The sequence below is a fragment of the Oncorhynchus mykiss genome, chromosome 12 (assembly GCF_057628025.1).
Source record: "Oncorhynchus mykiss isolate SJ-2025 chromosome 12, ASM5762802v1, whole genome shotgun sequence".
In the NCBI taxonomy this organism is placed as follows: domain Eukaryota; kingdom Metazoa; phylum Chordata; class Actinopteri; order Salmoniformes; family Salmonidae; genus Oncorhynchus; species Oncorhynchus mykiss.
The window spans coordinates 77691674-77706128 of NC_143033.1; the positions used below are offsets into that span (position 1 = coordinate 77691674).

Below are 14455 nucleotides of genomic sequence, written 5' to 3' on the forward strand. Positions count from 1 at the left end.
CACTCCCCTTCCTGTAACTCAGCCCAGCGTCACACTGATATCTCTCCCCTTCCTGTACCTCAGCCCAGCGTCACACTAATATCACTCCCCTTCCTGTAACTCAGCCCAGCGTCACACTAATATCACTCCCCTTCCTATACCTCAGCCCAGCGTCACACTGTTATCACTCACCTTCCTGTAACTCTGCCCAGCGTTACACTGATATCACTCCCCTTCCTGTAACCCAGCGTCACACTAATATCACTCCCCGGTCAGCAGTGTCCATTCTGTCTACTGACCTACTTTGTAGAAGAGGTGTACACACACACACACACACACACACACACACACACACACACCTCTCATGGAGGTCAAAAAGACATGAAAGAGCCTGAGACATTAGGAGGAATGGAGGAGCAGCCAGCACAACACCTCCTTCTCCTCCCACCCCTCCTTGAACAGACTCTCCTTGTGACATAACCTCCTTACGCTACAACAATTCTGGCACACACAATACAGTCTCATTAGCTGGCGCTGCTTCAAGCTCTACAGTAATCAGCTATGACACTAAAGCACACACTATTCAATCTCCTCAAGCAGCCCTGAATCAAACACAATGCTAGCTCATTATCCGTGACAGACTGTGAAGCGGTATACTTCGATATATGAATCTAAATGGAGAGAGCACGTGAATGTGGTGGCGGGCGTGAGACTAATCAATCTATCACTGCCTGTTTGTTCGCCCACATGCTGCTCAACATGATTGTTTCTGTCTGTCACCCACCACAACATTATAATTAGGTGTACGTATCACTGCACAGGACAAGAGGCACCATCTCACCAATCAGTGAGTGTCTGTGCATGTCTGGCCTGTGTCTGTATGTGTGTTAGCTGTACTGTATATATCTCTAATTCTCTGAGTGTATGTGCCTTCTAGCCCACTTCATTTACTCCATCCACTTCCATTGGCACAGCCCATACAGAGGGGGATGGAGGATGGAGAGAGGATCCAGTGTCAGTGTCCGGGGTGTCTTCTCCTCCAGGTTGAGGAGCCATGATGCAGGCCGAGCCTTGTGCGTGTCCTCTCCTCTCCGTGGGAGATTTACACCCCTCTCTCCCGCAGCTTTTCATTTGTCTAATTCCCTGTGTGGCTGGCTGGGAGGTTTAGGCTGCTGCTAGGCAGAGCACGTACTGTCCATCCGCCCTGCGCGGCCTGCCTACCAGCGTCCTTGGGTCCCCAGTGCAGTGCAAGGAGGACTCTCTCTCTTGCTTCAATGCCCCTTCACTCTCTCTCCCTCTGTTTGAACGCCATCCAACTGCTCCCTCTTGTCACTTCCACCGCAATTTATAGGAATTTTAACAGCCCAGGTTCACTGATTGTAAACCATTTCATTGCTGAGGAAAGTTGAAAAGGAGTGGTATTATAAGGTTTATGTGTCCGTGTTGTTTTGGTAAGATGATTGTGTAGTCGCCTCCTGGCCGGGTGACAAGGACAGGAATTTAGCCTGTGAGTGGTTCAATCACACCAGCCTCCGCAGAGCCCAGGGAGGGGTTTAAATGGTCGTCATGCTGCTTCCTCTCATTGGACGAGCACCAAGAAAGGAGATTTCCCAGCACGGGGTAACACTACCAGGTCAGCTGGGAGCTGATCGGGATTGGATGACAGCCATGCCAGCTGTTTGTCCTGCTGCCTTCGGATTGGGCCAAGTTCTGTCCTGCGTGTCCTCTCAATGTCTGTGTTGGACCAATTAAAAGCCAAATGATTGTAATGTACAACTAGGATTGGCTCTGTGTGAGTTTTGTCTCTGCTCAAAATGCCAGAGAAAACCCTGCAGACAAAGGCTGCATGCATAACATTCCACTAAATCAACACTGCTTTTATATTCTGCTTTTCTACTCCTTTGCATCGTAATCTGCATTTCAATTAAGCTTAAATTGGCTTCTTAAATATAATCAACTCAACTTATTTGTGAAGTAAAGTGAGACAAACTGTACAATTCTGTGAACTGCTTTCTTCGCTGTAATGTGTAGCTAGCTAGCTGTTTACAATCAAATGACTCCAACTGTGGGCACAATTTCTGTTGCAAACATAATTTCCATCTCAAACAAGGAGGAGCATTTTAAATAGTCCTAAAGAGCCAGTCTATTTTAGTCAATTGATTATCGGCCTCCCTGGTGCCAGGGGATAGAACAAATTACGGAGGGAAATAAAGCTTTTGAATTATTTACAGAAGTTTTGTCTTCCTCTTCGAGAATGACAACCAATTAGGCGTTCTCGCCCACTGAGCTCGGCGTTTGAACAGGGAAAAACACCAAAGCAAGTGGTAACTTCCATCACTCACAGCCTCCAAGGCCAGACTGTTTCAAACAGTAAGTACACCCCACTGTCTGCACCAGTCTTTCCTATGGGAACACTGCACTGCACTCATGCTCTCATATCAGTAAGTAAGCAGTGTTGTGTTCACAGGTTGTTTCAAGTACATGTAAAGATGTCCTGCCCTCAGCAGACAGCCACTGATTAAACAAAAATAATTATAGAAACACTGAAGTCTCTCAAGACACCCCAAAGCTCTACTTCCCAAGCCCTCTGTTTAGTTCAAAGTCGTTTAATAATTAGATTTGATTGTGGTGTTGACGACTCTGATCTGGATTTTAGATCTGCAAAGACTTGCTAAGTGCTTACTGTGTTTTTGATAACATTTCAAATGAAACATTTTAAGTGCTTACTGTGTTTCTGATAACATTTCAAATGAAACATTTTAATGAAGGAACATACACTCAGCTGAGTATACCAAATATTAGGAACACCTTCCTAATATTGAGCTGCACTCAGAACAGCCTCAATTCGTTGAGGCATGGGCTCTACAAGGTGTTGAAAGCATTCCACAGGGGTGCTGGCCCCTGTTGAATCTGTTTCCCACAGTTGTGTCAAGTTGGCTGGATGTCCTTTGGGTGATGGACCATTCTTGATACACACGGGAAACTGTTGACCGTGAAAAACCCAGCAGCGTTGCAGCTCTTGCCACACTCAAACCAGTGTGCCTGGTACCTACTACAATACCCCGTTCAAAGGCACTTACAACTTTTGTCTTGCCCAATTCACCCTCTGAATGGCACACATACACAAATCATGTCGCAATTGTCTCAAGGCTTTAAAAAAATCCTTATTTAACCCGTCTCCTCCCCTTCATCTACACTGACTTAAGTGGATTTAACAAGTGACAACAATAAGGGATCTATGTTTTGTACTAAGTGTATTTTTTGTCTTTCTGTTGTCGTACATTTCCCTGCAATTATATTTCTGAGACCTCACCCCTATGTCAGCAGCACACTCAGTCCACCAATCAAGCCCCTAACTGTTTCAATTGGATAAGTGTCATGAACTGACTAAGAACCTGCATTACATCTAGGAAAATAAATTATCCTTACACCTGCATAACCTCTAGGAACAGAAATTATCTATAAACCTGCATTAACTCTAGCTACTGAAATGATCTTTAAACCCTGCATTAACTCTAGCTAATGAAATGATCCCTAAACCTGCATTACATCTAGCTACTGAAATGATCCCTAAACCTGCATTACCTATAGCTACTGAAATTATCTATAAACCTGCATTACCTCTAGCTACTGAAATTATCTTTAAACCTGCATTAACTCTAGCTACTGAAATTATCTCTAAACCTGCATTACCTCTAGCTACTGAAATTATCCCTAAACCTGCATTACCTCTAGCTACTGAAATGATCTTTAAACCTGCATTACCTCTAGATACTAAAATTATCTTTAAACATGCATTACCTCTAGCTACTGAAATTATCTTTGAACCTGCATTAATTCTAGCTACTGAAATTATCCCTAAACCTGCATTTACCTCTAGCTACTGAAATGGTCTTTAAACCTGCATTAACTCTAGCTAATGAAATGATCCCTAAACCTGCATTACCTCTAGGAATAGAAGTGATCCTTAAACCTGCATTACCTCTAGAAACATATGATCCTTACACCTACATTACGTATAGGTACTGAAACTATGCTAAAACTCATTTCCTCTAGCTACTTAAATTATCCCTAAACCTGCATTACCTATAGGAACATAAATCATGGCTACTGCCTTAAAGCTGCAATATGTAACTTTTTGGGTGTCCAAATTCACATAGAAATATGACTTATAGATCTGTCATTCTCATTGAAAGCTAGTCTAAATAGTGATATAAGTTATATGCACTCTATTTCTATGCTTCTCGTTCTTAAGATTAGTTTAGTTTTACTTAACATTTTGTACATACGTTTCAAACAGTTGAATATACAATATTTTTGTTTTAATTAAAATATATTTCCCAGCAGTTTAGATGATACAATGATTCTCAATACTATCCATTGCTTGTTTTGTTACATAAACTGAAATTAGGCAAACGATTAGAATTTTAGCAACCAGGAAATGTCAGAGTGATTTCTGCAACTTTTCAACCTCATAGTTGTCACGTCTACTCCTGTTCCACCCCTCCGGCATCCGCCGGTTTACTAACCACCGGTCCTGGGAACCATCATCACGCGCACCTGCGCTTCATTAGGCACACCTGGACTCCATTACTTCCCCTTTATCTGGCACTCCCTTAGGTTCTTTCCCCATGCAGTATTGTTTTGTTCGTCAAGATGCTACTCCTACGTTGGATCGTTCCATGTTTCTTGTTATATTAAACTGACCACCTTCTTCTTGACTCCCAGCATCCACGTTACAATATTCAGTATCTCCAACACCAAACCAGCGTCTACATTTCTAAATGCGTGTTTCTATTGTCTGTGGATACAAAGATAAGGTGACAAAAAAAAATGCTTCTCTGTGACATCACAGGGTACAATTAAAAGTTTTTTTAAAATTTTTTAAATGCTACGAGTTTCTAGCCAGAGGGAGGGTACTGTATGTTCTTGCTCCCCACGTCACCACGAACCTCATATTGTTTGAAAATCACTTTTTTTATGATGTTATTGAATAGAATTTTAAATATTTTCCTTCAAAACGCTCTGTTTTCATATATGTAGACACTGGTATTGTACTGGAGATAATGAAAGTAGGTTGAATAGTGAGCTCTGCTCAGATATCTGCTAACATTGGCATCTCTTAAAGAGGCATTTTGAAGAATCAGCCTTTATCTTTTGATGTAAAAACATCTCCAGAAATGTAATTCTACTAGTCATCAAAGTTAGGTTTTTTAAAAACACATTAGATAATTAGCAAATCAAAGAACCGTACAAATTAGAACAAAGTATTTATATAATATTAAATACAATTGAGAAAATATTCAAATTATTATATAAATTGAAATGTTTACATGGAAACATGATGCTGGCCTTCTAGGCAGAGTTGCAAAGAAAAAGCCATATCTCAGACTGGCCAATAAAAATAAAATATTAGGATGGGCAAAAGAACAGACACTGGACAGAGGAACTCTGCCTAGAAGACCAGCATCCCGGAGTCACCTCGTCACTGTTGACATTGAGACTGGTGTTTTGCGGGTACTATTAAATGAAGCTGCCGGCTGAGGACTTGTGAGGCGTCTGTTTCTCAAACTAGACACTCTAATGTACTTGTCCCCTTGCTCAGTTGTGCACCGGGGCCTCCCACTCCTCTTTCTATTCTGGTTAGAGCCAGTTTGCCCTGTTCTGTGAAGGGAGTAGTACACAGCATTGTATGAGATCTTCAGTTTCTTGGCAATTTCTCTCATGGAATAGCCTTCATTTCTCAGAACAAGAATAGACTGAGTTTCAGAAGTAAGGGATTTGTTTCTGGCCATTTTGAGCCTGTAATCGAACCCACAAATGATGATGATCCAGATACTCAACTAGTCTAAAGGCCAGTTTTATTGCTTCTTTAATCAGAACAGTTTTCAGCTGTGCTAACATAATTGCAAAAGTGTTTTATAATGATCAATTAGCCTTTTAAAATGATAAACTTGGATTAGCTAACACAACGTGCCATTGGAACACAGGAGTGATGGTTGTTGATAATGGGCCTCTGTACGCCTATGTAGATATTCCATAAAACATCAGCTGTTTCCAGCTACAATAGTAATTTACAACAGTAACAATGTCTACACTGTATTTCTGGTCAATTTGATGTTATTTTAATGGACGAAACATTTGCTTTTCTTTCAAAAACAAAGACATTTCTAAGTGACCCCAAACTTTTGAACGGTAGTGTACATTTTGAGATTTCAAAAGCCCATTTCATAGAAAACGTTCTAAACTTTTTTTTTACATGTAGTAACTTACATTGAAGAGATCATACAGTGCGAAAGTATTCGGCCCCCTTGAACTTTGCGACCTTTTGCCACATTTCAGGCTTCAAACATAAAGATATAAAACTGTATTTTTTTGTGAAGAATCAACAACAAGTGGGACACAATCATGAAGTGGAACAACATTTATTGGATATTTCAAACTTTTTTAACAAATCAAAAACTGAAAAATTGGGCGTGCAAAATTATTCAGCCCCCTTAAGTTAATACTTTGTAGCCCCACCTTTTGCTGCGATTACAGCTTTAAGTCGCTTGGGGTATGTCTCTATCAGTTTTGCACATCGAGAGACTGAATTTTTTTCCCATTCCTCCTTGCAAAAGAGCTCGAGCTCAGTGAGGTTGGATGGAGAGCATTTGTGAACAGCAGTTTTCAGTTCTTTCCACAGATTCTTGATTGGATTCAGGTCTGGACTTTGACTTGGCCATTCTAACACCTGGATATGTTTATTTTTGAACCACTCCATTGTAGATTTTGCTTTATGTTTTGGATCATTGTCTTGTTGGAAGACAAATCTCCGTCCCAGTCTCAGGTCTTTTGCAGACTCCATCAGGTTTTCTTCCAGAATGGTCCTGTATTTGGCTCCATCCATCTTCCCATCAATTTTAACCATCTTCCCTGTCCCTGCTAAAGAAAAGCAGGCCCAAACCATGATGCTGCCACCACCATGTTTGACAGTGGGGATGGTGTGTTCAGCTGTGTTGCTTTTACGCCAAACATAACGTTTTGCATTGTTGCCAAAAAGTTCAATTTTGGTTTCATCTGACCAGAGCACCTTCTTCCACATGTTTGGTGTGTCTCCCAGGTGGCTTGTGGCAAACTTTAAACGACACTTTTTATGGATATCTTTAAGAAATTGCTTTCTTCTTGCCACTCTTCCATAAAGGCCAGATTTGTGCAATATACGACTGATTGTTGTCCTATGGACAGAGTCTCCCACCTCAGCTGTAGATCTCTGCAGTTCATCCAGAGTGATCATGGGCCTCTTGGCTGCATCTCTGATCAGTCTTCTCCTTGTATGAGCTGAAAGTTTAGAGGGACGGCCAGGTCTTGGTAGATTTGCAGTGGTCTGATACTCCTTCCATTTCAATATTATCGCTTGCACAGTGCTCCTTGGGATGTTTAAAGCTTGGGAAATCTTTTTGTATCCAAATCCAGCTTTAAACTTCTTCACAACAGTATCTCGGACCTGCCTGGTGTGTTCCTTGTTCTTCATGATGCTCTCTGCGCTTTTAACGGACCTCTGAGACTATCACAGTGCAGGTGCATTTATACGGAGACTTGATTACACACAGGTGGATTGTATTTATCATCATTAGTCATTTAGGTCAACATTGGATCATTCATAGATCCTCACTGAACTTCTGGAGAGAGTTTGCTGCACTGAAAGTAAAGGGGCTGAATAATTTTGCACGCCCAATTTTTCCGTTTTTGATTTGTTAAAAAAGTTTGAAATATCCAATAAATGTCGTTCCACTTCATGATTGTGTCCCACTTGTTGTTGATTCTTCACAAAAAAATACAGTTTTATATCTTTATGTTTGAAGCCTGAAATGTGGCAAAAGGTCGCAAAGTTCAAGGGGGCCGAATACTTTCGCAAGGCACTGTAATAGTTCTAAATAGGTGTTCGGTGATTGGTAGACTACATTTCCTGTACTTCTCTTTAACTACCATTTCCTGAAAGTCCGACTCTTCCCACACGCTAAGTAATTAATCTCAGCTTTAATTAATCTCAGCTTTAATTAATCTCAGTTTTAGATGCACCTGCATTCACCAAATGTTGTGTGGTATTACTGAGATATATTCCCCAGACTTGTATAGAGGGAATTGTTCATATGTTGTCAAATATAGATTTTGGATAACATGCACCAAAAATGCTGTTTACCCACATGGTTAAGTAATTTACAGATAAGATTTTTAAAAAGTATATATCCACAATCTGCTCAAAGTCCAGTCCTGGAAATGTTTCAGAAACATTGTAATACAAAAAAATATATACACTGCTCAAAAAAATAAAGGGAACACTAAAATCTGAATGAATGAAATATTCTTATTAAATACTTTTTTCTTTACATAGTTGAATGTGCTGACAACAAAATCACACAAAATGATCAATGGAAATCAAATTTATCAACCCATGGAGGTCTGGATTTGGAGTCACACTCAATATTAAAGTGGAAAACCACACTACAGCCTGATCCAACTTTGATGTAATGTCCTTAAAACAAGTCAAAATGAGGCTCAGTAGTGTGTGTGGCCTCCACGTGCCTGTATGACCTCCCTACAATGCCTGGGCATGCTCCTGTTGAGGTGGCGGATGGTCTCCTGAGGGATCTCCTCCCAGACCTGGACTAAAGCATCCGCCAACTACTGGACAGTCTGTGGTGCAACGTGGCGTTGGTGGATGGAGCGAGACATGATGTCCCAGATGTGCTCAATTGGATTCAGGTCTGGGGAACGGGCGGGCCAGTCCATAGCATCAATGCCTTCCTCTTGCAGGAACTGCTGACACACTCCAGCCACATGAGGTCTAGCATTGTCTTGCATTAGGAGGAACCCAGGGCCAACCGCACGCATGCTCTCACAAGATGTCTGAGGAACTCATCTCGGTACCTAATGGCAGTCAGGCTACCTCTGGCGAGCACATGGAGGGCTGTGCGGCCCCCCAAAGAAATGCCACCTCACACCATGACTGACCCACCGCCAAACCGGTCATGCTGGAGGATGTTGCAGGCAGCAGAACGTTCTCCACGGCGTCTCCAGACTCTGTCACATGTGCTCGGTGCGAACCTGCTTTCATCTGTGAAGAGCACAGGGTGCCAGTGGTGAATTTGCCAATCTTGGTGTTCTCTGGCAAATGCCAAACGTCCTGCACGGTGTTGGGCTGTAAGCACAACCCCCACCTGTGGACGTCGGGCCCTCATACCACCCTCATGGAGTCTGTTTCTGACCGTTTGAGCAGACACATGCACATTTGTGGCCTAGTGGAGGTCATTTTGCAGGGCTCTGGCAGTGCTCCTCCTGCTCCTCCTTGCACAAAGGCGGAGGTAGCGGTCTTGCTGCTGGGTTGTTGCCCTCCTACGGCCTTCTCCACGTCTCCTGATGTACTGGCCTGTCTCCTGGTAGCGCCTCCATGCTCTGGACACTACGCTGACAGACACAGCAAACCTTCTTGCCACAGCTCGCATTGATGTGCCATCCTGGATGAGCTGCACTACCTGAGCCACTTGTGTGGGTTGTAGACTCCGTCTCATGCTACCACTAGAGTGAAAGCACCGCCAGCATTCAAAAGTGACCAAAGAATCAGCCAGGAAGCATAGGAACTGAGAAGTGGTCTGTGGTCACCACCTGCAGAACCACTCCTTTATTGGGGTGTCTTGCTAATTGCCTATCATTTCCACCTGTTGTCTATTCCATTTGCACAACAGCATGTGAAATGTATTGTCAATCAGTGTTGCTTCCTAAGTGGACAGTTTGATTTCACAGAATTGTAATTGACTTGGAGTTACATTGGGTTGTTTAAGTGTTCCCTTTATTTTTTTGAACAGTGTATATTGGTGTTTTTATTTAAATGGTAGAACTTCATTGTGATATGAATAAGGGAAAACATGACCCTATTAGGGTGTGGTGCCTGAGCTGTGACATTGTATAGTGCATCTCACATGTTTTGTTTGATTTACTTATCTAGGCCTGTGTATGCTGCAATTCAGCTTTTAGCTGCAAACGTAATGATTACGGTCCATTTTATCGGCTGAAATATACATGTATTCTCAGCTCAGACCACAAGTAGAATTTCTTAGATCACCATGCATAAATATCAGCTGTTACACAGACGTACATTTACTAAGTGCATGCATGGTGTCAGTCATCTTGTGATGCAACCCCATAACAACGGTGTACATACAGAGGCAGTGCCAAGGTCGAGCAGGTGTCCGTCTGTATCACTGGCTGTCAGGACTCCTGGGGTATTGTGGGTACTTAACAAACACATGCAGAGAGCCAGCGAGTGCATGTGTCTCATTAAAGCATAGTGCATATTTAATGTAGGGCCCGTGCCCAGACTGTGTGTGGGAAGATGTGTACATATGAGTGAGATATCCAAACTCCTCCAGTGTAGAGAGACGTCCTATCAGTCGGAAGATGCGACCAGAAGAGTTAATAAATTCTTTATGTCTGCAGAGCTAGGCTACATTAGGGAAATGTGTGGCGCCATATTTTTTTTTCCCTCTGTAGGGTTGATTAATATTTCATGTAAACACTTACAACAAATTGTCCCCCAAGGCCAATTATAAGCCATTGGAGGCGGGGAAACAGTTCCACTGATAAAGAGATGATTGTATCTCCTGAGAGTAAGTCTGGGACACACACATCGTCAGGTCCTTATGCCTTATGGTTGGGTGCTCACCTGCCTACTGTCTCCTGCCCTGTGACTCCAGTGAGCGTCAGCGCTAGACAGGGCACCACTGTGACGGACCATGTTGGAGTGGGTGAAACAGACGGCTAAATAAGTCTCTCCGCAGGTGGTTTCATATGATATGCAAACCAGGGTTTTCCTAAATACTAGGGGGCATACCATAGCAAAACATTTTTCCAAAGGAAAATAGGACAGGTCCAGGTAGTAGGTCCCCATTTCAGTCTGTTTCCAATTTTTTTGTCACTACTGAACAGGACCGAGTTCTCCATCAGTAGGTCACACACACACAGACACACAGACACACAGACACACAGACAGACAGACAGACAGACAGACAGACAGACAGACAGACACACATACAGACAGACAGACAGAGAGAGAGCACAAGGACAGAGATTAAGTCTTGTTCTACACTGAGATACCACTGGCTGTGCTCTGCACATCCTTTCCTGTCACTGACAGCACCACCTGCTTCTCTCAGTAGGGTCTCATTGTCACCGCCACCGTTTGAAAGGAGCATGGCCTCAGGACAGGTAGCATCGGATCCATTTCTGGGAAAGGTCAGCTCAAGTCTCAACACAGCAAGTAGACATGGCAGTTGACATGGCACACTTCAGTAGTAGACAACATACTCATTCTGGAGAGCAGGATGTTCTCTCAGTGCTACTGTGTATTAGAAATGAACTACAGCAGACATTTTCATTTCATGGTTTGCACACAGTCAGAATACCGTATAAATCTGCAGCTGTTGAGCTATATGGTTATATGGTTAATATCTACTCAGCAAAATGATGCACATAACATTATACACTTGGGGGTCAGGCCTGGCATGCCAGAGAATATTATTTAAACTGTAGGTCCATCCCAAGCTTTACTCTTGACCATTAATGTGTTACCCGGTGATTGTGAGAACAAAACAAAGGATTTGGAAACTGTTACACACTAAAACTGGGATACTTTGGGAAGTCCCAACTATGACATCAACCAATTTAAGTTGAAATGTAAAAGGGTTTTAAGGTTAGCGTTAGGTAGGGGTTATCGTTAAGATTAGGGTAAGGGTTGGGGTTAAGGGTTTAGGGTCGTCCCAAGGATTACCGAATAGCACTAACATGGAACCCAAACCGGCTGTGCGCATGTCCCATCGTGCGCATTCGTGCATAAATGTATTTTGTCCCCCCACACCAAACGTGATCACGACACGCAGGTTAAAATATCAAAACAAACTCTGAAACAATTACATTAATTTGGGGACAGGTCGAAAATAATTAAACATGTATGGCAATTTAGCTAGCTAGCTTGCACTTGCTAGCTAATTTGTCCTATTTAGCTAGCTTGCTGTTGCTAGCTCATTTGTCCTGGGATATAAACATTGAGTTGTTATTTTACCTGAAATGCACAAGGTCCTCTACTCCGAAATTAATCCACACATAAAACGGTCAACCGAATCGTTTCTAGTCATCTCTCCTCCTTCCAGGCTTTTTCTTCTCTTGACTTTATATTGCAATTGGAAACTTTCATAAATTAGGTGCATTACTGTCACTGACCTCGTTCATCTTTCAGTCACCCATGTGGGTATAACCAATGACGAGATGGGTACCTGCTTCTATAAACCAATGAGGAGATGGGAGAGGCAGGACTTGCATCGTGATCTGCGTTATTTTTAGCCCTTGGCAACACAGACGCTCGTTGGCCGCATGAGCAGTGTGGGTGCAATAATTGAATAATATAGATTTATACATTTATTTTGCAACGGGTGTAATCAGCCTGTGACCCTATTTTTAGGCAAAGGCATTCTGAAGCCCTGTACATGGTGCTGAAACAGGCCTCAGACTTCAACGTGAAATGTTATGAGCTACATTATCAGTTTGTGTAGACATCTTTTCAAAATGGTAAGCTTTTTAAATATTTGACTGTTGCATTAAGCATGTTAACATGTTCTAGAACTTATTTTGTCTGACAGCTGAAGCCGCAATAACAAATGATTCACATCTCTTGGACTTTCAAATGTTCTCTGGGTCAGATAATTTACCTTCCTTCAGTTCAATTCACAACTGTCACTTCAAAGCTCATCATTTCAGGGAAAGGTATGTGCTTAGTGCTTCTCTGGTCCAACGTAGCCGCAAATACATATCTCCAAGACATAGGCCTACAGATAAGTCCATTCACCACGGAACATAGGTTAGCGTTTGAAGTGGCATTAGAAAAGCACTACTTACAATCATCTTACTAACACTGAACCTGGCACGTGTGTCCACACATTCGCAAATCACACTTAGATTGTGCACAAGCTCGCTCTAGCGTGTACAGTACCGGCATAACATAGACCGACTTCTGTTGCTCAGAGAAGCCCCAGAGCCTTTCTGTCGCTTCCTCTCTCAACTTTCTCTCTGTCCTGCCCCTCTGAATCCATGCTGCTGTTTTCCAGGCCAGACGGCCGTAGATGTGAGATTTGACTAACCTACACATTTTCCTTACGACTGGGGGGAAATAATACAGAGGAATCATCTAAAATCATATTTGGAATCATTGTGTGGCACGTTCGCACTAACACATGTGTGTATTTCACACTCATTCCACTAAACGTGTTTTTCTTCACACTTACTCAAGTATTGATTTTAATTAAGCACATTGGCATATGTCTAATAGACACATGCAAGTCCTCGATAATGTATTCTGTACCCCCAATGGCCAGCATTTATGCAACGTTAACAAATAAAGAGCGTTTTAAATATGAGATGTACGCGTGTTCTTACCTCACTGGACATGGCAGCTAACATCACTAGTAGGAACATGGCACTGAAGAGATGCATTCTTGCCGAAATGACAGCGTTCCAGCCGAGACCAGCTCTTCGGTTGCTCTTCCTCTCTTGCCTGTGTCCTTATTGGGGCGGTTTCTTCAGCTCGAGAGGGATTCTGTCAATGCTCTGTCGAGTGTACACGACGAACCTCATCACCAGCCAGTCTGTGCGCTGGGTTAATTCCACACACGGACGCAGAGTAGACCTCTAGCTCCGTAGGCTACAATGATCAGCGATGTGCGGTGTGGACTCGCGCCTGCTCCTCCTCCCTTATGACCAACACCGATCAGTGGACCGCAGATTTTTGACAGTGAACGCTGAATCAAATACACAATCTTTCACACACGATATGTTTGTTAGAATAAGGCAATGCCTTTAACCTGTAAATGAGCACGGGACTCAATGGTATAGTAGCTAATGACAGGGGCAGAAAGTCGCAGAGGTTGGAAGGTGACTTCTGTGCTTGCAAGGTGACGACGCTAGGAGCAGCACATCGATGCTTTGGCAACTGATTCAAGTACCACTTTGCGTGCGTGCATGTGTGCGCGAGAGAGAGAAAGTGTGAGAGAGAAGGAGATAGAGAGAGAGAGAGAGAAAGAAAGAGAGAAAGAGAGGGGGGGGGCTGCATTGACTAGACTGTGTTTGCTACTCTGTATGGATTTTCAGTAGAATGACAGATACACGGAACGCGAGAGAGGGGTGACATTTAACGGAACGCATTGCCATAATCGACTTCCTTGTTATCTGCACACCAACGCTGATTGGGGCTGATATGGCGTTGTGTAAGAGCCGGATGATGATTGTCAAAACAACATAATGCCATCAATTTAGCTCTCATCCGCTTCTAATTGGTAAATTAAGGTGCCAATATAATTCGAAGGGATTTCCCAGAATTGGGGTTTAGAGAAATAAGAACGAAAAATATTTAAATCATGTTGTTAAGTGTGTGCGTATGTGTGTGTGCATC

At 42.8% G+C, this 14455-nt stretch overlaps 1 protein-coding gene across 1 annotated transcript in view; it reads right to left on the reverse strand.

The window, feature by feature from the left end:
* Positions 1-14023, reverse strand: part of olfm2a (olfactomedin 2a) — a 99869-nt gene extending 85846 nt beyond the window's left edge. The window contains exon 1 of the mRNA XM_021625227.3: positions 13444-14023. Within this exon, the coding sequence (XP_021480902.1) occupies positions 13444-13500 (57 nt within the window). The 5' untranslated portion in view covers positions 13501-14023. The remainder of the gene's footprint in view (positions 1-13443) is intronic.
* Positions 14024-14455: the final 432 nt, after the last annotated feature.